This window comes from Lipotes vexillifer, unplaced genomic scaffold (assembly GCF_000442215.2).
Source record: "Lipotes vexillifer unplaced genomic scaffold, Lipotes_vexillifer_v1.1 scaffold408, whole genome shotgun sequence".
Taxonomy (NCBI): Eukaryota; Metazoa; Chordata; class Mammalia; order Artiodactyla; family Lipotidae; genus Lipotes; species Lipotes vexillifer.
The window spans coordinates 1,498,953-1,523,362 of record NW_006787469.1 but is presented as its reverse complement, the minus strand read 5'-3'; the positions used below and the strand labels follow the sequence as shown (position 1 = coordinate 1,523,362).

The 24,410-nt window shown below is 38.7% G+C and overlaps 1 protein-coding gene across 1 annotated transcript in view; it reads left to right on the top strand.

Moving 5' to 3' along the window:
* Positions 1-24,410, top strand: part of RTF1 (RTF1 homolog, Paf1/RNA polymerase II complex component) — a 46,609-nt gene that overhangs the window by 5,692 nt on the left and 16,507 nt on the right. The window contains exons 2-4 of the mRNA XM_007460153.1: positions 6,768-6,878; positions 17,171-17,318; positions 18,683-18,887. Of these exons, the coding sequence (XP_007460215.1) occupies positions 6,768-6,878; positions 17,171-17,318; positions 18,683-18,887 (464 nt within the window). The remainder of the gene's footprint in view (positions 1-6,767; positions 6,879-17,170; positions 17,319-18,682; positions 18,888-24,410) is intronic.

The following is a 24,410-nucleotide window of genomic DNA, read 5'->3' as shown; positions in this document are numbered from 1 at the left end:
CAACCCTGGTTCTCTTGGTGTACTTATTTGCTCCCTAGACTGTAAGTTCCCCAAGGGCAAAGATTTTTTTTTGTTTTTTTTTACTCTTTCAACAAATGTGTTAGAGCGAGGCAATAGGGCTATTGGGTGAACAAAATCGAAGCAGTTTCTACCTTCAAGGATCTTAGGGGATGGGGGCAAAGGGAGGGACAGGGGCAGGCATTGCTCAGAGTCATTTCCTTACACTTGCGTTACAGGCTATGAAGGAAGAGCAAGGGTGCTGTGAGAGTTTGACCAGGGACTCTGTGCTTGCTTGATGGGAGTGACATTTAAACTGAGATCTGGAATATGGGTTAGGGATAAGGAGATAAGAGACTGAAGAGTACAGGGACATGTGATTGTTCATGGTTGAGGGACCAAAACGTACAAAAGCATTGAGGCAGGAAGGACCTAGCACCCTCATGAAACTGAAAGAAGCAGAGTGACTGGGACATCACTAGTGGAGGGAGAGTGGTACAAATGAAGCTGCAGAAGTAGTCTGTTTGGACCCTTTGAGGATGGAAAAGCCAGTTTAGTGAATCACAACCAGTGTTAAAAATAAAAACGAAATTGAATGAAATAGAAAAAAAATCATATGTCAGACCTAGTAAAGATGAGTATTGTTTCATAAAACTTGTGTTTCACATATATGTATGTATGTATATACAGGGTCATAAGGTATCATTTATCTTTCTGTGGGCTGGGGTTAAAAAGACGTTTTAAGCCACTGGCAGGTCCAGGTTGGCAATTGTAAGGACTGTGGACTTTATTCTGAGGGTCATGAGAAACCACTGAAGGATTTTAAGCTGAAAGAGGTGTTCCAACTTGTCTTTTGAAAAGTTTTCCCAGGCTGCTATGTGGAGAGTAATCTGGAGAAGGGACACTGGTTAGATGGCAGGTAGAGGAGTCCAGGTGAGAGCTGTTGGAGAGCATAAGTTCCATTAGAATGGAAGCTCCAAGAGGGCAAGACTGTTTGTTCAATGTAGTATCCCTGCATCTAGAACAGTGCCTGGCCTGCAGCATATACCTTGTCAGTATTTGTTGAATGAATGCCTGACTTGGACTGGTGTAGCTATAGAGACGACAGAAAGTAGATTAATTGGACATAATATTCATGCTGTAAAACAGAGGATTTGATGACTGGTTGGATGCTGAGGGTGAGGAAGAGGAGATTCTGGCATGAGATGGGGAACCCTGGAGGAAGATCAGGTTTAAAGGTGAAGAGCATGTGTTCAGTCTTGTATGTGTAGAGATTAAAGTTGTCTATGAGATACTCAAGTGGAGACATTTAAGTACGTAGTTGAAAATAATGCCTGCCTGACACAGAGTAGACAATAGATCTTTGTTGAATAAGCAAATGCTGCTTGGCATATCCACAGTAGAAAGTTAGATTCTAACTTTTCTGATTATAGTAGTATTACTTAGAGGTAAAGGAACACTGTCAGATTGGGAGTTCTTGCTTTAGCCCCTCTGCTGTAATACTGAAACCTCTTCTATAAGGCATGGAAATGTGCATTAGTTAGAAAGTGTATTAGAAGAGGGAACCAAGTAGAAACAAGTAACAGTAGTAGAATTTTTTAAAAAATTTTAATGTACCTTTTATTTTGAATGTGTTGAAAACTGGTTTTATTTTATCAATTCTATGACATTGTGGGCATTTATGTAACTCAGTATTTTATCTATAATTATAATCACTTTGCTAGAAATTGGAAAGGGAAGTTGCCACATTTCATGCCAGTCATGTGAAATGTAAAGGAATGTTACACTGTCACTTTGGAATTACTACTTCAGAAGGGTTTTCGTGTGTATGTTCATTGTTTTGGTTTGTTTTCTTTTGTATTTTTTTTAATGATAAAAATAGTACATGCTTGTTGAAACAGTTCCAGCGAAACAAAAATACCTCCCTGTTCCAGAAACGTATATGCACGCAATGGCTCTGTTCCTTACTCCTGAAAAATAACCAGTGTCCACTATTGGAATGATGTTCTTCAATCAAAAATTTTGATATGAAAGAAATAATAGAAAATAATGTCTCAGATTTAAACCTCTATGAATTACTACTCTTTTCTTAGCTTCTCTCAAGTCCTCCCACTTCTCTCTGTCCCTGTGGCTTCTTACCTTGTCCAGGTCACCATCCACTCTGATGACTCTGCTGTGGACTCCTCTCTGCACTTCCTCCCTGGCCCTGTAATCTGTTCTTCTGTCAGTCAGAGTGCTATTTTAAAAACCCTCAGGGGATGGTTACTTCCCTGCTTAAAACCATTTGATGGCTCCCCACTGCCTTCAAATGAAATTCATTTTCCTGATCCTGCTGTATAAACCTGGGAATGATGTGGTTTCTTCTTACCTTTAACCTGCCTCATTCCATCACCCCCACCCCCGTCCCCTTGCCTATGAAGCTCTAGTCACCCTGGTTCCCTTTTAGTTCTTTGGTTAAGCCAAGCTATTGCCAATTTCAGGGCCTTATCCTTTTTTTTACATATAAATTTATTTATTTATGAATTTATTTTTGGCTGTGTTGGGTCTTCGTTGCTGCATGAGGGCTTTCACTAGTTGCGGCAAGCAAGGGCTACTCTTCCTTGCGGTGCGTGGGCTTCTGATTGTGGTGGCTTCTTTTGCGGAGCATCGGCTCTAGGCACGCGGGCTTCAGTAGCGGCATGCGGGATCAGTAGTTGTGGCTCATGGGCTCTAGAGCGCAGGCTCAGTAGTTGTGGCTCGCGGGCTTAATTGCTCCGCGGCATGTGGGATCTTCCCGGACCAGGGATCGAACCCGTGTCTCCTGCATTGGCAGGTGGACTCTTAACCACTAGAGAAGTCCAGTGCCTTATCTATTCTGTCTGAAGACTTCTATCCAGAAGATTGCACCCCTGTGTCTTCCCCCCGTTTCTAGTCTCAGCCTAAATACCATTGCCTCAGAGAAGCCTTCCCCCAATCACCCTATTGCAGATAGGTTCCGCACTCACTTTGATTCACTTCCTTCTTAGCACTTATCACTAGATATACTTGTTTCTTTACCTGTTTATTGTCTGTCTCCCTCTCTTGATTTTATTTATTTATTTTTAAATTTTTATTGGAGTATAATTGATTTAAAGTGTGTTAGTTTCAGGTTAGTACAGCAAAGTGAATCAGTTATACATACACCCCCTCACTTGATTTTAAATTCTGTGAGGTCAAGGACTATGTATCTCTTATTCCTGACTTTCTACCCACAGCTTGGTATATAGTAGGTGCTGGTAGCAGGGGAACTATCTGTCCCGCTTGCCAGGAACTGAGTTTCCCAGAATTCAGGACTTTCAGTGCTAAAACCAGGACAGTCCTAAGCAAACCAAGATGTTTGGTCACCCTAGATGGTAGTAATCACTTGCATTAGTTGTATTTGTGGAATTAATACGTGAAAAAGAGCTCAGCATGCTAATTAGCTATAAAAGACCTCTGAGGTTTATCCATTTGGGCTTTTCTCCTTTTCTGGGGTGCAGAATCTGTATCCCACTTTTGTGTGATCATGGGAGGTTTGATTAAAGAGATGAGATTTAATTTCCTTTAAGTAAGTAATTTCCTTTAAATAAGTTGCTTTATTACAGATTGATCCCGACATGGCATTGCAAAAATACACTGTTTGTGAATGATGGGGTGGAGGAATTAAATCCTAAGGTTTATGAGCCTTCATATATTGATGGATTAGAATTCTAATTTTAACCAGAATAATACTATTTTAATAAATATTACCTTAGTGCAATTAGACTTGCAATTTGGCGGTCTAGTTTATTGTTAAATATGGTTTTCAAGCAATGTTAATGAAACTGCTCTAGAAGCCAGATGTGCCATCCTACACAGTCACCTATAGTGTGTTGGGCATTGGCATTACTCTCAGCAGATCTTTAGTTCAGCTTAAGTTTGATAAACCATGTGGGCACCCCACACAGCCATTCCATCCTAGAGGAATGCTGAGATAAGTAGGGGAGGTTTTCACTAGATGTGATGAAATACAGGGAGGATGGTGAGAGAGAACCACTGGACACACAGAAATGTTATCTCAACCAGTGTGGCACAGTGAAGTGGGCTAGCAGGAGAGAGCTGCAGAAGGACCTACCCCCTGTGCATGAATCAGTTTTAGATTGGCTTTTTTGAGTATTGGTGTTGGTAAATCAACGCCTACAGGTAACAAATCTGATGATCTCTTCGTGTGTGGAGTGTTGGCAAGACCTTTCTGTTGCACATTAGTGTGTCCAGCTGTATTTATGAGCCCTCAGAATATAAAGGACTTGGGCTTCCCTGGTGGCACAGTGGTTAAGAATCCGCCTGCCAATGCAGGGGACACGGGTTCGAGCCCTGGTCCGGGAAGGTCCCACATGCCGCGGAGCAACTAAGCCCTTGCATCACAGCTACTGAGGCTGTGCTCTAGAGCCTGCGAGCCGCAACTACTGAAGCCTGCGTGCCTAGAGCCCGTGCTGCGCAACAAGAGAAGCCACTTCAGTGAGAAGCCCGTGCACCACAAGGAAGAGCAGCCCCTGCTCACGGCAGCTAGAGAAAGCCCACACACAACAACGAAGACCCAACGCAGCCAAAAATAATAAATAAATAAAATAAATTTATTTTAAAAAAAGAATATAAAGGACTTAACTATGAAGAGTAGCCTTGCCATGAGTTCCCCCAGTAACTTTGTATACAATTCTCAGCTTGTGGAAAGGGTATCTTTCACACTTTTTAAGAGGAAGGTCTTTGCTGTCTCTATACTATTGTTAATATGGTATTTAATGTAGTAGAAGAGGAAGGACTGTGCCTATCAGATGCAGTTGTTTGCTGCTGGAGATACATTTGTTAGGTTTTTAGTATAGAGTGGAATCTCTTTAACAGGTAGGCAATACTAACACATTAACACTTTAGTTACAGTAACTTTTAATGGATATCTACTGTTTGTAATATATCTACTGCTTGTTTCAGGAAAGGATTTGATTGCTAGCATATCCAAATCCCTGTTATAATGAGTTGGTATTAAAACAGAATTCTAGTGCATTTGTGAACCTCAAAGGGTCAGGAAGTACACTACTTACAGCAAAATTTGGGGGGATGATGGAACTGTCCTATATCTTGATTGTGTGAGTGGTTCAACTGTATGTATTTGTCAAACTCATAGAACCATCCATAAGAAAGGATAAAAGGTACTGTATGTAAATTACACCCTCAAGTTTTTAAAAGACTGTAAACACACAAACATTGCTGTAATTTGCATTTGGTCAATAGGAGTTACCATTTTGATGTGGAAAAAGTAGAGTGTTCTTATGATCTGAAGTCTTTTCAGGAAGTTAGTATGCTAGCTCTATCTAAAGAAATGAGAAGAGCAACATTTCGTTACTGCTTATGAAGAAGAGATGGTGTCAGCTGTTAATCTGAGAAGGTCATTTTCTCATTCTGGCCAAGGAGGGTATACTCCTAAAATAGAAAGACTGGAAGAAGAAAACATATTTTATAGCAGTCTGTTTTTAAAAAATTTGTCTTGGCACTTAACCTATAATTGTATAGCACCAACATCATCAAGGAATAATACTACTAGTATTTATTAGTTATATTTTTCTCTCTTTTGGCCCAAGGGGAAAATGTAAACCATGATTAAAATAGGAGCTAGGATTTTATCTGCCCTAGTTTGAATCCTGGTTCTCTCATGTACTAGCTGTATTACCTTGGGTGAGTTACTTAACCTCTCCTGCTCCTTAGTTTCTGTATCTTTAAATGGGGAAGATAACGATACTTACCTTAAGGCGGTTGTGAAGATTAAATGTTAGATGCTTAGAAAAGTACCTGGCATCTAGTAAGTACAATATAATTTTGGGCTGGTATTGATAATAGCAGAAAGCAAGAACCAGAGTAAAGTATCCTTTTGTTGTGTTTTTGAGTGACTGGACTGAGTTGGGGAGAAGTAACAGGAGAGGGAAACCATGTGAGAGAGCAAATCCTGGTTGTAGTCATGTCTTACTAAATAGGGTATCTCTTCTCCTTTAAACTCCCTTAAATCACCAGGACAAGGCAGAGGTGGTGAATGGGAATATTGGGGTTGTCAAATTGGGATTCCCATGTAGAGGCCAGCATACTTACTGCTTGACTCTGGGTTCAGCACCAGAAACATACTATTTTTTTTCCTCCTGGTTTAGGCATCCAAAATTAAAAATGACCTCAGAAATTTGTAGTTTGTCAGCTTATTCAGAACAGCCCCACAAATGCCAATTTTACCATGAATTATATATAATAAGAGGGTGCTCAGAGTATTAGCTATACCAATAAGAACAGGGAGCAAATTACCTTTGTAGACATAGTTCTTATGGTATCAATTGCTGAGAATCAGTGCTTCTGTGACTTACAGAGGAAATTCGGGGGTAGCCTCCAGTTTAGTTTTCTAGTCACTTTTCCATTTCAGACATACATTTCCCATTAAGAGTGAGGGAACAGATTTTTTTTGGCTGTGCCATGCAGCTTGTGGGATCCTCGTTCCCTGACCAGGGATCGAACCCGGGCCCCCTACAGTGAAACATCAGAGTCCTAACCACTGAACAGCCAGGGAATTCCAGACTTTGAAAGCATTTCTTTAGCACGAGTGCTGGCAGTTGGTCTGTTCATGTGACCAAAGTTCCCATGATGATGTCCTTCAAGTGAAACCACAAAGAAGTAGAAGAGATCTAGAGAAGGTGGGCATTTTATTATTTTTGGATATATTTTCTCTGTGAACAAAACTCACATGGCTACTTTTGCCCTCTCAGGAGCTCTTGTCCCTGGCAAAGCGGAAACGAAGTGACTCTGAAGAGAAGGAGCCGCCTGTTAGTCAGCCTGCAGCCTCCTCAGACTCGGAGACGTCTAACAGTGATGATGAGGTGGGTGTGGAGGGCTAGGCCTCTGGGACTACTGAGTGTTTGAGGGTCCTGAGTTGGTGACTCCTGGCAGCCTCTTTTCCTTAAACTGAGACCTTCCTGCCTAAGATCTATGAGAACTTCTTGGGGAAAGAAAATTGTGTATGGGAAGCTCTTGCATTGTGATGTTCTTTGTACTGCTAGTTACCTAGTGGGTACCTCTGCAGTGCATTCGCGGCCATTTTTAGTCTTTTATTTTCAGCCCTTTTGCAGAGGGAGCACAACTTGTTAGTCATCATCTCTTTTATTTTTTGTCACCTTTTTAAAAAATTTTTTTTTTATTTGTAGTACGCGGGCCTCTCACTGTTGTGGTCTCTCCTGTGGCGGAGCACAGGCTCCGTACGCACAGGCTCAGCGGCCATGGCTCACGGGCCCAGCCGCTCCGCGGCCTGGGGGATCTTTCCGGACCGGGGCACGAACCCGTGTCCCCTGCATTGGCAGGCGGACTCTCAACCACTGCGCCACCAGGGAAGCCCTTGTCACCTTTTTAATCCCACTTTTATGTTAGAAAAGAAAGTCTATCAGTAATGCCTGATAAAGTATTAGTGGGAAATACTTTAGCGAGGTAAGAAGCTTTCTTTGGGTAGATGGAATCAACATCTCTCAGAGTAGTGGCATTAGCTTTTAATGCGAAACGTCCAGATGTTCATTGTTTAAGCTAAGGTGACTTTCCCAAACTGCTGCCCACCACCAAACAAGGCCCTGAAAGATCCAGAACTTTAATGGAAGAGAGATAGATTAGGGGAAAGGTCTTTGAAGCACTCCTACATGTTCCTCACTTGATTTAAAATACTTTTTTTCCCTTAGTAATTTCCTGGGGGGAGGCCGGATATCATCTTTTTGTTTAATCTCTTACCCTGCAGTCTAGGAAAATATTTTTAACAGTGCACTAACAGTATTTTGTTTTAAAGTTCCTCTAAAGTGAAAAATGTTTTTTATTATAATGAAATTTAGTTAACAGCTAGAACAGTATTTACCAGTGCCCTGCATATGCAAATTAGGAACGATTGCATTCTGATTGACTGTACTGATATTCTCTTAATCTTAAATAATTCAACAGACCTAAAATTGCTTTGATAGCAAGAGATAGTGAATGTGCGAGTTTTATTCTTTTGTTTCGTTTATTTTTCATGGAGGTACTATAATTCCTCTAAAATTGATAAAGTAACCCAATCTGCTTAGAAAAACAGTGGATTTTATAAAATAATTTGCTTTGTTTTGTTTTTCTATTTTTTAAAAAATGCAAAGATAATACAGGAAAATCTTGAAATAATTCCCTTTCCCACTATTCCTACATCAACTCCTTTCATTTTCCATGTTTCAGAAGTCAGCTGCTGTGGGATATTAAGTTTGAATCTGTGTTGTGTTTGGAATACCCTGTAACATGTTTATTGTCTTTGCAATTCCTTGAGATACAATCAATAACTATCCTTTGAAGCATTTTGTTTTCCATATTCCTGTCATTAAATCACTCCTAAGTATGCAGTTGCTGTAGGGATTCCCTTCATCCTTTTGAGCTGCTTCTACCAGAAGGTCAAAGTATGTATCAACTCCACAGCATTAGAGAAACCCAAAACTTGTGCTACGGTAGATCCAGTGTCCATAAAAATGTTTACAGCTTAGGATTCCCTTTGTCACTCGCAGCTACTTAACCAAGTCTGAGAGTCTTCACCTTAGAATGCTACCAGCTACTTATGTACTTATTGTAGAAAAAGCTGACAGGCAAGCTGTACCCTGTCTAGTGGGGATTGAGAGTTTGCGTAACTTTCCTCCCATGGTTCTTAGCTCTTGCTACTGCCTCCATGTCCCAGCCTCCTGGCCCACTGGCTTCTGGCAGTTCTACTCTAGTCCCTCCTCACCCTGCACTGGGAATAGCAGTCTCTATATCATGGCCATTCTGAAAAGAGCCTGTTTTTTGGTCTGCATTATCACTTTCTGGCCCAGGCTACTAGCTTAAGCACAGAGCACCCCAAAGTTAGGGTAGATACTTCATTATTTTGGACAATTAAGAAATTTTTTTTAACATCTTTATTGGAGTATAATTGCTTTACAATGGTATGTTAGTTTCAGCTTCACAACAAAATGAATCAGTTATATATATACATATGTTCCCATATCTTCCCGCTTGCGTCTCCCTCCCTCCCACCCTCCCTATACCACTCCTCCAGGCGGTCACAAATCACCGAGCTGATCTCCCTGTGCTATGTGGCTGCTTCCCACTAGCTATCTACCTTACGTTTGGTAATGTATATATATATTTTTTTAAAAGAAATCCTACCAGCCACTAGAGAAATCAATGGTATTGTAAACTCAGATTTATGGCTGCCATAGAGATATTTTAGAGTGGGTAGGGGACTTCTGAGAGATCCTTAGAATACAGTCTTTGAGACAGAGGCTCTTGGGTTTTTTTCTCTCTCATAATGAATATTCATACATCTTTGTAGGTGAAACCCATATACTGAAATAATTTGCTATGTTTTCTAGTTTCTGCTATGGCTTTAATATCCTTATTACCTACGAACTAGCCTTTTAGAAATTTGGTTGTTAAAATGTCAGTTCTCAGTCAGATGGAGCCTGCTTGTACTAGAAGCTACTCTGGAGTTTTTTCAAATACACCTCCCAACCCTTTTCCCCTCCCACGTGACTCTTATTTATTGTCATTCATGATGATGAATACAGGTAGAAAGAAGTATGTTGTTCTCCTCAGATTTGCTAGGACAGAAAATTAGGCAGGAACAACTGATTTAGGAGGTTAATGGGTAGTTTGTTTTAAGGAGAGACATGCACTGACTTTAGAGCAAGAAGATATCTAGCTAATTGTTGGGGGTGGGGAGGGGGACACAGAAGTTATGAAAGTTTCCTATCCAGAAAAAAGTGGGTGCATTGGTTATTAAGCGTAAGGCTCAATTAGGGGGAATTCCTTGGTGATCCAGTGGTTAGGACTCTGCACTTTCATTGCCAAGGGCCCGGGTTCAATCCTTGGTCAGGGAACTAACATTCACAAGCTGTGCCGCGTGGCAAAAAAAAAAGGTTCAATTAAGGAGAGAATAGTAGATATCTTGTGAATTATTCTCAGTCTTATCTTAGGCACATGAGAAGTAGAACTCTTTCTGTAAGGTTTACATTGACCAAGCCTGGGAAATTGGAAAGCACAACCTCAGTGGTAGGTTATAATGCTGTGGTGTGGCATTTTGGTGCTGTTACTTCCTGTCCCTGAAAGCATTTGGTAAGAGAAGCACTACCAAGGGTGCAGACAGGAGTGGCTGGGAAGAAAAATAACAGGGTTAGGAGCTAGCAGTGCTCATTCATGAGATTTAAAGTTTAAAAAAAAAATGGCCAAAACAAAAAAGTCCGTTCGTTAGGAGGAGCAGAGTCCTAAATCGGGTACTTCAGAGTCCTTTTTAGAAACATGGTGAATCTTGTGGAAGCAGATAGCTGCCCCTAGATAAGAAATAGGAATAAAGCCTAGATTTTCCCTTGTTACCAGTAAAAATCATGTTATCAATAGATAGCAAGAAAACCCTTTATTTGTTGTTCAAAATTGAATATAACTACATTAGACAAAGTAAGGAAACAGCTGAATTATGTTCTATTGCCCTGTGCCTGAGCGAGAATGATTATTTTAAAAAGCTTCATGTACAGTCCTGTTTTCAACATTTTTGAGAAATAAAAACATTTGGCCCAGCCGTGCAGTTCAGCACTTGTCACCTGTTTTTTCTTCCCCAGAACTTCCTGGATACATTTTATGCTCCAGCTTACTACCTCTTCAGAGTCTCTGGCCTCTTCTTGCTTGTCCCCCATTCCATTTTTTTCTACTTTCTTTCTTTCTGAAGCTTCTTCTCTTTCTCTCTTTACCCCATTTAATCTTTTGAGCGCTCCCACTTTGATCTAGTCGCACTCCTATTCCCACTATGTTATTGCTTGTTGGCTCCAATGTTTTTATTAATAGAACATTTTGAAAAAGATACAACTTTTACTTAAAATTCATTTAGTAATAATTTTTCCAGGAAGTCAGCCTAGATACCCAAGAGCATTTTGTTGTTGCTTTACCATGCAGATAATACATAATCAGCACATACTGATAAAGGCCTTCACTGCTAAGCTAATATTTTCCTGTGTGTATATTCATTTAGTAAGGTTTTCATACACACAATACCTCTGGAAAAAGATGTTCCATATAGATGAATTATCCCAATACTAAAACTAAACTTTTGAAAGTTTAAAATATAAAACCACTATATTTGAAAATTTTTTTGATAGATCTTATTATATATAGTTTTTTAACTGATTTAGTCATGATTATGAATGACAGTTCTTATACTATGAAATAATGACTTCCAAAATACCAGGCTCTGTGGTGCTGGTTTTTATTTTTCCTTTCTCCCCCAGTACCGAAGGTAAGCAGTGGCCATTGTTCTCATCTCCTAGTAATCTGCTCTACTTCCATCTTCCTGTGTCTCTGATCTGCTCTGGGGTCAGGAAACCAGGGGCCCCATAGAGTTTAGGTTGGAATACTCTGCTTTAGTACTTGAATTTAACAATAGCTATTTGAATTTCTCATAAACTTTTTTAAAAATAAATTTATGTATGTATATATTTATTTATGGCTGTGTTGGGTCTTTGTTGCTGCACGCGGGCTTTATCTAGTTGTGGCGAACGTGGGCTACTCTTCGTTGCGGTGCGCAGCTTCTCATTGCAGTGGCGTCTCTTGTTGAACACAGGCTCTAGGCGCCTGGGCTTCAGTAGTTGTGGCACACGGGCTTCAGTAGTTGTGGCTCGCGGGTGCAGTAGTTGTGGCTTGCAGGCTCTAGAGCACAGGCTCAGTAGTTGTGGCGCACGGGCTTAGTTGTTCTGCAGAATGTGGGATCTTCCTGGACCTGGGCTCGAACCCGTGTCCCCTGCACTGGCAGGCAGATTCTTAACCATTGCTCCACCAGGGAAGCCCCCCCTTTTTTTTTTAGCATGCTTCTGGGTTCTTGGCTATGTAGATTACCATACAGTAGCACCTCATTTATCTAGATACCTAAAATCTCATCACAAGAAAAATAAAGTGATTTTCATGGACCACTTGCTTAAACTGTGTACAACAAATTCTGATACTTCCTACCAAACAGTGCAGTGGAGTACTGATTATATTTTACATTTTTTTGGTATCATTTGTTTCACTTTTGTTTTTATCTCCATAACCAGACTATAAGTTTTTGGGATTGAGTGTAGGGATTCTCTGTGTTTTCCAGTTAAATATAACTGATTGCTTGATTATAAGATACAGTAGTGCCCTTTGTACTTTGTTTGATTAATTACAAATAACTCATTTCTTTTAAGGGAAAAGAAAATTTAGCTATTCCTCATTGTTCCTTAGGCTGACATTTGCCTATACTCTTCAACTTTACTGACCGTCTTCTATCTTCAGTATCTTCACAGGGAAAAAATACCTAAATCAGGAACCATGCCCTCTCAGCACACCTCTTTGTTGGTAACTGTTAAGATCTAGAATAATGACTACCAAATCCTTTTGACAAACACTTCAATTTAGTGTAACACTCAGTTCATATAGAATCCTACAACTTTAAAACTCCAAGGGGTCATAGAGATCATTTAGATTCCCTTATTTCAGATAAGAAAACAGGCTCCCAGAAGTTCTGGTTTCCTTTTTCCATCATAAAATAGTACCCTCCATTTATATAGAACTTCATGGTTTCTGATGTGCTCTTAGCGTCTTTTATTCTGTCTCCTTTGAGTCTCACACTACCCGGCTAGGTGGTCAAGGTGGTATTATTATTCCTACTTTACAGATAAGGAAACAGTCTCAGGTTGAGGGCTTGGGCCTTTATTCCAGTTCTTTTAACCTCTAGTCCCATAGTTTATCACTAGCCCAGCTGTTCTTCTTGAACCCTACTTACCTCAAAGTATTTCATTTCACTGTAAATTCGTTTCAGGAGTAACTGGGCTGCAATGGTTTCTACTCTGGGTCCTGAGACCTAGAATATGATCTTCCTTGTCCATTAGAGATAACCTCTCTGAAATGTTCAAGTTTCTTTGCTTTTCTGCCTCCAGGATAAAAGTACTCAGCATGTCAATGGCACCCACGTCCAAGGCAACCACTCCCCACCCCATGTTCCTTCCTGTCTTTCAGCTGAATGCCAGGAAGGTCAGCTGCTTCCCAGAGTAGGGACCTGCTTATAACAACCCCTACACTCTCAGTCTGGCACAGGGTTGTACTTTCTAACCCTCCTTGTATCATTAGATAATTGCCGTCCATTAGAGTATCAGTTACAGTAGTGAGAGTCAAAGTGCTAATCTCTTTTAATTTATTAGTTAAGACATCTTCCTTCTAGTCACTGTTTTAGGTTTTCATCACTGCATTATATGTAATACTTTCCTGGTGTTTTGTGTGAGCCTGCATGCATGTAGAATGCTTGGGAAAAAAGCAGGATGTCAGTGTGTATTAGAGTCCTGACTGACAGTGGACCCTTTCCCTTTCCCAGATTGTTTTTAAGCAGCTCTCCTTGGGGGATGCTCTGGCCTCTGTACTCAGATGCAGATCAGCAGGCACTCATTTTCTTATTCTTGCCTTCTGTGTGGTGCATTTTAGAGCACTTTTAAGGTCACAACAGAGCTTGCCTTTCAGTGAAGCCATAGTTCCCAAAACAAATTAAGAAAAGCCAGGTCATTTCTTCTACTCTCTGATGGCTGGGGAAAGCCTGAGAGCATCTCTTTAATCCTGTACTGTACTCTTTAGACTCCATTTACTACCACACTCTGGCAATGAAAGAATTAGTTTTCCTTCTGTCTTGGAGTCAACAGAATAAGGCTTTTGCAGGAATAGGTGAGCAATCTCTGGGCTCATGGCTGGGTTAAGATATTTCTGTGTCAGTTTTGCCTACCACAAGTCTTGACCATCTCCTTTATGGTTTATAAGATTCTGTGATCTTGAGAGAAGAGGTACTGGGCAAATATTTAAAATATGTGCTCAGACCAAAAAAACACTCAGGAGTTTCTGGTTTAAAGGAGTAAATGTAAAATATTACAAATGCGATCTATTCTGCAGGAAAAAAATCTTTTGGGAAAATATCAGTACCCATTTGAGTCTCTTTCTCTATATTAAATAGCAGTAATGTGACTGGTCCCCATATTTTAAGTGATTATTTTATTTCCCTAAAACCCTGTCATATATAGTGAGTTTGGTTGTTTGCCATTGGCATGACAGACTCTATTGAGTTAGCCTCATGGGAGATGAGGCACTTCTGTCATTTCTTTTGAAAATTGTGGTGGAAGGAAAAAGACCAAGGTTCCCTTCCCACACTCAGGTTCAGCCAGGCAAGCCCTGGTTAAATTGAAACATTTTATTTCTTCTATTTTAACTCTTATCTTTTATCTCTCCCCTCCAGGGGATGAGCATCATAGGCTATAGATGACAGTTGCTAAGCTTAGGCAATGGCAGATTGCAGCAGATAGACAGTGGAAGGATAAGGAAACCAGATAGCTTTCTAGCACCTCCTGAATTGGATTCACCTGTGTGACTTCACATTTAAGCCTTTTTTTACTCTCATACACAATCCCCCTTTTCCCCCCACCCTGGAAGTTCAGAATGTGACTCTGTTGCAGGTGAGAAATCCAAATCTGTAGGTGAAAATAGATCTATCCACTCTAACACACATGTGACCCTGGTAGCTCACCCTTTATGCGCTCAGCCTTTTCATATTCCCATTGGGTAGAAGTACAAAGGGACTTCTTTGTACAAAGAAGGGATTTCTGTACAAAGAAGTACAAAAAGATACCCTGTTTAGAAGAGATGGGTCATGCTCATTTTCATAACCAGCCAATAAATATTGACTACTATGTGCATAGTTGTGCTATTTCCTGTAAACAAAGCCAGTGCAAAAGATGTTTTATACATTATTGCCTCTAATAATATCTGTATTCTCAGCATAGGAAGTTGATATATTTTAGCTCAGTTAACTATGAAACTGAACACTTTGGCCTCTTTTGGATTCTTTCAAACTGACCTAAAAAGTATCTTCCTTGAATGATTAAGATTTCAAATGGTTGAAAAATAGCTTTTAGAAGAGAAGCATTAGGATTTCTTTCTAAATAGTGGTCTAAGTGTTGAATTGTTAAAAGTTTGAGAAGTAAATTCACTTATAAAGAGAAGTCGCTGTTAATGTATATCACTTAATACATAAGTGGTATATTAATATATCATTTATTCACTTAATATATCATTCTAGAACATGGAGCTGTTTTATTTTCACTTGTCCCTTCTTCCTAGCTCCTGAGTACAAAAACAAAGTTGCAATTAAAATAACTAAGAGTAAATTAAAATTAAAAATCAGAAGATTAAAATAGTGCCCTTTCACAATATTTTATCAAGGTAAATTAACAGACTGTAGTTCTTAAAAATAGCTCATCTGGAACATTTCTAAGGTGGAAACCTCATCAGAACTATCCCTCCACCCCACACCCCAAAAAAACTCCAAAGTAAATTTACTTCTGATCTTGACTATTGTGAGGTAGGAGGTAGATTTATGATCACATTATAATATGATCACATTATAGAAGGAGCAAAGACTTGGTGCTTTTGTTAAATATTAGATGTAGAATTTTTATGTTAATACCAGATTTATAATTCAATCTGTGATGATGGAAAGATGAATATTATTTTGATTTTTTTATTCTCCCCCTCCTTGGTTGGTTGGTTTGTTTATTTAGTATTGTCTCAGTTTGTTTTACAATTTCTGGGTTTTTTTTAATATTCATTGAAATATAGTTGATTTACAATGTTGTGTTAGTTTCAGGAGTACAGCAGAGTGATTCAGTGTTTTTATATATACTTTTTTTAATTTTTAATTTAATTTAATTTTTTATTTTTTAAAATAAATTTATTTATTCATTTATGGCTGCATTGGGTCTTCGTTGCTGCGCGGGCTTTCTCTAGTTGCAGCAAGAGGTGGCTTCTCTTTGTTGCGGAGCACGGGCTCTAGGCATGCGGGCTTCAGTAGTTGTGGCACGTGGGCTTAGTAGTTGTGGCACGTGGGCTTAGTAGTTGCGTCTCGTGGGCTCTAGAACACAGGCTCAGTAGTTGTGGTGCATGAGCCTAGTTGCTCCGCAGCCTGTGGGAATCTTCCCGGACCAGGGCTGAAACCCATGTACCCTGCATTGGCAGGCAGATTCTTAACCACTGCGCCACCAGGGAAGTCTTGAATTTTACTTTAATTTATTTTATATATATATTCTTTTTTAGATTCTTTTCCATTATAGGTTATTATTGAGTATAGTTCCCTGTGCTATACAGTAGGCCCTTGCTGGTTATGAATATTATTTTTAGAGTACATAAAATAAAGTTTCTAAGTAAAGTATTTTTCACCTAAAATCATTCTCCTAAATTGACAAGTTAAAATATCAAAGGAGGTGTGGTTTAATGTAACTAAATAGTCTCTGTGAATTTAAAAAATGATTTTATGGTCTTTCAGACTTAAAGTGCTTGATGAAGATGATTTTTTTGGCCTTGGAGTGATCAACTGTGTATTGCTTGCCTGTTAGTTTGATAATACAAGTTGCAGGTTCCTTATATTTAGATGTATGGGATCTCCTATTGAAGATCCATTGTAAACATTATGTTGTAGTGTAATATATGCAGATTTAAAAAAATATATATATATATATATATATTTTTTTTAATGATCTATTATACTTTCTGACTCCTTGGAGTTGGTACCAGTGATACTACCATCCATGCCAAAGAGTGGCCTTCATCATTTTCTCCCTGTGTTTTCTGAAGTTTTCTCTTGTTAAAAAGCTTTATTCCCTGCTTTCCTGGGACCCACTCCAGAACTCAGCCATGCACCGTGTACTGAAACCCAGACATACCAATCTCTAGCAATTGCTGACCTCTCTGCCACAGGAAACATTAGAAGCTGTTTCCTGTACCAACTGAGTTTTAGTTAACTCAGTTGACTTGCCATTAAGTTGATATATTTGGTTTTCTATTGATAAAAAGTATACTAATTAAATTTTATATTTATTATATCAATTATCTACTGACATTAAGAAATTACAAACCAGAGGTTATGAAGTTTTATCAAAGGTTTCAAGAATCAATATCTTTCATCCTATAAAGTGTATTTGTTTCAGATCCAAAGCAGTAGAGACTTGGAATCATTTTGATGAATGTCAGAGACTCTTAATTCTTGAAACTTACAGCTTTTCTCAATAAAATCCCTGGTTCAATTTTACTTTTTCTTTTTTCCTTGTAGTGGACTTTTGGGAGCAATAAAAATAAGAAGAAAGGAAAAGCCAGAAAAATAGAGAAGAAAGGAACCATGAAGAAACAGGCCAATAAAACTGCTTCCTCAGGCAGTTCGGACAAAGACAGTTCAGCTGAGAGCTCAGCCCCTGAGGAAGGTGAGTCAAGTGGTGCAGACTTGAGAGTGAACTCTTATTTAGTAGAAGCTGCAGTCAGAAATGGAGGGAAAAGGTGCCTGCATTACAATTACAGCATGGCCTCTGCCTTTATTGCAGGGGTCTCTAATCTTTTCATTGGTCATGGTCTGTTTAGAATCTGAATGAAGCAAGAAAAATACATGCATTCCAAAGCATTAGTGAAGCCCTTGAAACCCATCCAGGAAACCCATGAGGATTCCCTGCGTTAGAGTCTCCGTTTACCTTAACTTTAGTGCCTTCTCTTTCCTTTTTCTTGGTTATTCATAGGGGGAAAATCCTTGAACCAGATACAAAACTCAGTAAAAACAGTTGTTTTGAAATGAGAATTTTTGCTAACACTAGTTTGAAAGTGAACTTGTTCCAGGACAAAAATGGTAAACTTTATATTTGTTTTGAGTAATAATGTTTATATACAAACTGGCTTGTACAGAATTGGCCTAACCTGCTTTTTAAGCACATGCCTGTGAATGTTAGCTCAAATTGAGTCAAGCACAAAATTGCTAGTTTAACTTAATAAATACTCAGTTACAATATATAATGTTTTTTTCCATCACCCTTTGTCCTACCAAGATCCAGTATCATTAGGAATTCACTAATCAATTTAATGACTTATTAAAACATTGATTTTTTTAATGCCAATTAATAAATGTAGAAGAAAGTATAGTTAGACAATCACCATTTTCAACCATCGTAGTATCAACGAGTGTTGAAACCACTGGATGATAGTTTGTTGAGGAGCAAGATGTTTACACAGTCTCAAAGCATCTCCGTATACTTATTATGAAAATTGAATATGGACTATATGTCAGATAATGCTATTTCTTAAATGTTAAATTTCCTGAGTTTGATCATTGTATACTTGGTTATATAAGACACTGTCATTTTTACAAGAAGTATTTAGGAGTGAAAGGTCACAATCTCTGCAGCTTACTCTCAGTTCAGCAAAATAAATGATAAAAATGTGTAAATTGTTTTATGTATGTAGACAGAAAGTGAATTGGCGATGTTAACAATGGGTGAACCTAAGTAACAGATGTACGGGAGTTGAATTATTCTTGCAACTTTTTTCTGTAGGTCTGTAATTTTTTCAAAATACAAAAGTCAAATTAAAAAGATCATGCTGGTTTCTTAATCCAGCCTAAGTTTCTGTAACCTGTGTTTGCATTTGCCAAAGGCAGACCAAGGGTTTTCCCAAGGGAGGTGAGATGACCATGTTCCACTTCACCTAGAAGAGCCAAGGGGTAATGATTATCAACACTGTGGGGCCACCTGTGGCTCTGTCTTCTGCAGCATCACCTAATCTTGTGTTTGGTCCTTTGTTGCAGGTGAAGTGTCAGATTCTGACAGCAACAGCTCCTCCTCCAGTTCAGATTCAGACTCTTCCTCAGAAGATGAGGAATTCCATGATGGCTATGGAGAAGACCTCATGGGAGATGAGGAAGACAGGGCCCGTCTGGAACAGATGACAGAAAAGGAGAGAGAGCAAGAACTGTTCAACCGCATAGAGAAGAGGGAGGTGTTAAAAAAAAGGTAAAGTGGTAGTCTTAATGATAAAATAAAATAATAAAGTAATTTCCCAAAGTTCACATTTGGAGCCCTGTCTTCACAGGATTCAAGACTTGAAATTTCTTCTCATTATTTATGAATTAGGAATCTGACTATCCTCCCAGCATGCTTTTTCTATTTTTAAGCTCAAATGTTAAATTGCTTTTTGATATACAAAGCTGCTTCAGTATTTTGGGTTACTTTTGCCATATTTAAATGGCAGAAGTTTTTCCTTATCTCCTAACAGAATTTCAAGGTGAAAATAAACTTGACTTTGTCTCAGGAGATAAAATAGTCCTCACAATTTGGATCCTTCCCTACCTACCTAATATTGCGAAATAAACAGAAGCATTTTCCTTGGCAGCAGTTAGTCCCATTTCGTCTGGGAGCCTGTCTGTCCCTTCTGGAGACCATATTAAGTCTGGTGAGTTATTCTAGACAAGAATGTTTGGCTTTCAGTCAGCAGCAAGTAATAGACATTTATTTTGAGTGTGAATGCTTCCACGGTTACCTGTATTGGAACAAACAGGACTTAAGAAACTACCACAGTTGCCACATGGTTAAGAATGACTTCTGAAATTTGTATTTCTGTACTGGGGAGAGCATAACAAGAGGTTCTCATATAAGGCCAATAGGGCCCTATGATAAAATCACAAAGTAGCTCAAGAGTAGTGGGTGGCTGATCTCAAACTTGGGTTTTTTATTTTTCACCTTATATGAATGAAGCAGTTGACTGACGGATTCTGTGACTTTTTTAGTGATTGGATGAATGTTTACAATGATGATAATTAAGACAGAAGTTCAGAGCCATTCACAGAAAATGGAGGTTTTTGTCACTGATTTGTTTAGCTGCAAGGCAGTACAATATGGTAACTCAGAAACTTTCTCCATGTTTTTAATGTAAACACCATTAGCATCCTGTTTCATAGCCAGCAACACCAGGAGTGAGGTATCAGTTTTGCTTGTTAGATTCTTCACCTATTTTAGAGCTTCCTCTTTTTTTATTAAAAAAAAAATTTTTTTTTTTTAAAGGTAAGTGCAGGCAGCATAAAGGTAGCTTGGTTGTGCAAAGAGCACTGATATTTTCCATCAGAAAGTCTAGGCTCAGGACTTCCCTGGTGGTCCAGCGGTTAAGGATCTGCCTTCCAATGCAGGGGATGCGAATTCTATCCCTGGTCAGGGAACTAAGATCCCACGTGCCACAAGGCAACTAAGTCTGCGTGCTCTAGAGCCTGCACGCTGCAGCTAGAGAGCCCGCTGCCACAGCTACTGAACCCGTGTGCTCTGGAGCCCGTGCGCCACAAGGAAACATCCCACATGCCACAGCGAAGATCCCGTGTGCTGTAACTAAGACCCAATGCAGCCAAATAAATAAATTTTTTTTAAAAAAAGAAGAAGAAGAAATAAAATCTAGGCTCAAGTCAAACTCACTGACTAGGTTATCTGAATTAGTCACTTACCCTCCTCCTTCCTCAGCTTCCTCGTTGGGGATTGTTGTAAGTCTTCAGTGAGATAATACGTATAAGAACATAATGTAAATATAAGCTGTTAACTTTTTGAAAATTGAAGTATAGTTGATGTACAATATTATATAAGTTACAGATGCATAATTTAGTGATTCACAGTTTTTAAAGGTTATACTCCACTTATAGTTATTATAAAATATTGGCTATATTCCCTGTGTCGTACAATATATCTTATAGCTTATTTTATACATAATAGTTTGTACCTCCTAATCCCCTACCCCTATATTGCCCCTCCCTGCTTCCCTCTCCCCACTGGTAAGCACTCGTTTGTTCTCTATATCTATGAATCTGTTTCTTTTTTATTATATTCACTAGTTTGTTGTATTTTTTAGATTTCACATATAAGTGATAGCATACAGTGTTTGTCTTTCTGTGTCTGACTTATTTCACTTAGCATAATCTCCTCTGAGTTCATCCATGTTGTTGTAAATGGCAAAGTTTCATTCTTTTTTATGACTGAGTAGTATTCTCTTGTATGTATATACACCACATCTTCTCTATCCATTCATTCCATATTTTGGCAATTGTAAATAATACTGCTATGAACATGGCGGTGTATGTATCTTTTGGAATTAGCATTTTTGTTTTTCAGGTATATACCCAGGAGTGGAATTGCTGGGTCATGTGGTAGTTCTATTTTTAGGTTTTTCTTTTTTTTTAATATTTTTAAAAATATTTATTTATTATTATTATTATCTTTTGGTTTCTTTTTTTTTAACATCTTTATTGGAGTATAATTGCTTTACAATGGTGTGTTAGTTTCTGCTTTATAACAAATTGTCAGTCATACATATGTCCCCATATCTCTTCCCTCTTGCGTCTCCCTATCCCACCCCTCTAGGTGGTCACAAAGCACTGAGCTGATCTCCCTGTGCTATGCAGCTGCTTCCCACTAGCTATCTGTTTTACGTTTAGTAGTGTATATATGTCCATGCCACTTTCTTACTTCGTCCCAACTTACCCTTCCCCCTCCCCGTATCCTCAAGTCCATTCTCCAGTAGGTCTGCATCTTTATTCCCGTCTTGCCCCTAGGTTCTTCATGACCACTTTTTTTTTTTTAGATTCCATATATATGTATTAGCATAAGGTATTTGTTTTTCTCTTTCTGACTTACTTCACTCTGTATGACAGTCTCTAGGTCCATCCACCTCACTACAAATAACCCAGTTTCCTTCCTTTTTATGGCTGTGTAATATTCTATTGTGTATGTGTGCCACATCTTCTTTATCCATTCACCTGTCGATGGACACTTAGGTTGCTTCCATGTCCTGGCTATTGTAAATAGAGCTGCAATGAACATTTTGGTACATGACTCTTTTTGAATTATGGTTTTCTCCGGGTATATGCCCAGTAGTGGGATTGCTGGGTCATATGGTAGTTCTATTTTTAGTTTTTTAAGGAACCTCCATGTTGTTCTCCATAGTGGCTGTATCAATTTACATTTCCACCAACAGTGCAAGAGGGTTCCCTTTTCTCCACACCCTCTCCAGCATTTATTGTTTGTAGGTTTCTTGATCATGGCCATTCTGACTGGTATGAGATGATATCTCATTGTAGTTTTGATTTGCATTTCTCTAATGATTAATGATGTTGAGCATCCTTTCATGTGTCTGTAGGCAATCTGTATATCTTCTTTGGAGAAATGTCTATTTAGGCCTTCTGCCCATTTTTGGATTGGGTTGTTTGTTTTTTTGATATTGAGCTGCATGAGCTGGTTGTAAATTTTGGAGATTAATCCTTTGTCAGTTGCTTCATTTGCAAATATTTATTTATTATTTATTTATTTAGGCTGCACTGGGCCTTAGTTGCGGCACACGGGGTTTAGTTGTGGCATGCGAACTCTTAGTTGCGGCAAGCATGTGGGATCTAGTTCCCTGACCAGGAATTGAATCCAGGCCCCCTGCATTGGGAGCTCAGAGTCATACCCACTGGACCACCAGGGAAGTCCCTATTCTTAGTTTTTTTAATTATTATTATTATTTATTTTATTTTATTTATTTTTGGCTGCATTGGGTCTTAGTTGAGGCACGTGGGATCTTCATTGAGGCACGCTGGATCTTTCATTGTGGCGCGCGGACTCCTCTCTAGTTGTGGCGTGCAGGCTCCAGGGCGCGTGGGCTCTGTAGTTTGCGGCACACGGGGTCTAGTTGAGGCGTGCGGGCTCAGTAGTTGTGGCATGCAGGCTTAGTTGCCCCGCAGCATATAGGATCTTAGTTCCCTGACCAGGAATCGAACCTGCGTCCCCTGCATTGTATGGCGGATTCTTTACCACTGGACCACCAGGGAAGTGTCTATTTTTAGAGAAACCTCTGTACTCTTTTCCACAGTGGCTGCGCCAGTTAATTTTCTCCACATCCTCACCAACATTTGTTATTTGTGTTCTTTTTGATGATGGCCATTCTGACAGGTGTGAGGTAATATCTCATTGGGGTTTTGACTTGCATTTCCCTGATGATTAGCAATGTTGAGATCTTTTCATGTACCTGTGGGCCATCTGCATTTCCTCTTTGGAAAAATGTCTCTTCAGGTCTTCTGCCCATTTTTTAATCAGGTTGTTTGTTTTTTTGATGTTGGGTTGTATGAGCTGTTTATATATATATATTTGATATTAACTGTGTATTGGTCATATATCATTTGCAAATATTTTCTCCCATTCAGTAGGTTGTCTTTTTGTTTTGTTGATGGTTTCCTTTGCTATGCAAAAGCTTTTAAGTTTAATTAGGTCCCATTTGTTTATTTTTACTTTTATTTCCTTTGCTTTAGGAGACATCCAAAAAAATATTGCTGCGATTTATGTCAAAGAGTGTTCTGCCTGTGTTTTCCTCTAAGAGTTTTATGGTTTCTGGTCTTACATTTAGGTCTTTAATCCATTTTGAGTTTATTTTTGGATATGGTGTTAGAAAATGTTCTAATTTCATTCTTTTACATGTAGCTGTCCAGTTTTCTCAGCACCTCAGGTATTAACTTTTAAAAATAACTTTATTGAGATGTAGTTTACACACCATAGAATCTACCCATTGAAAGTGGTTGAAAGTGGTTCAGTGGTTTTTTATATATTCATAAAGTTGTGTAGCCATCACCACAATTAATTTCAGAACATTATCATCACCGCAGAAAAAGACCCTGTACTTATTGGTACTCAGTTCCCTCTATTGCTCTTAGCCTTAGGAAGCCACTAACTTACTTTCTGTCTCTATAGATTTGCCTATTTCTGGGCATTTTATATAAATGAAATCATAAATATGTAGTCTTTTGTGCCTGGCTTCTTTCACTTAACATATATTTGAAGTTCATTCATGTAGCATGTATCAGTACTTCATTCCTTTTTATGGCTGAATAATATTCCATTATGTGTATATACCACATTTTATTTATTAATCTGTTTTGATATCTTTGCTGTTGTGAATAGTGCTACTATGAACATTCATGTACATCTATTTTCAATTCTTTTGGGTATATACATAGGAGTGGAATTGCTGAGTCATATGGTAATTTTATGTTTAACTTTTTAAGAAACCACCAAACTGTTTTCCATAACAGCTGTACCATTTTACATTCCCACCAGCAATATATAAGAGTTCCAGTTTGTCCACATCCTTGCCAACACTTGTTATTTTTTCTTTTTTTGATAATAGCTATCCTGGTAAATGTGAAGTGTCTTATTGTGTTTTTGATTTGCATTTTCCTGTTGACTAATGATGTTTAGAATGTTTTCAAATCCTTGTTGGAGGAATGTCTGTTCAAATGCTTTGCTTATTTTTTAATTGGGTTATTTGTCTTTTTGTTGTTGAGTTATGAGTTCTTTATATATTCTGGTTAGTAGACTCTTATCAGATAACATGATTTACAAATATTTTCTCCCATTCTGTAGGTTGTATTTTTCACTGTCAAGTATTGTTTAATGCACAAAATTTAAAAAATTTTATGCACAATAAATTTTTTCTTTTCTTGCTGCAGCTTTTTTTTTTTTTTTTTTTTTTTT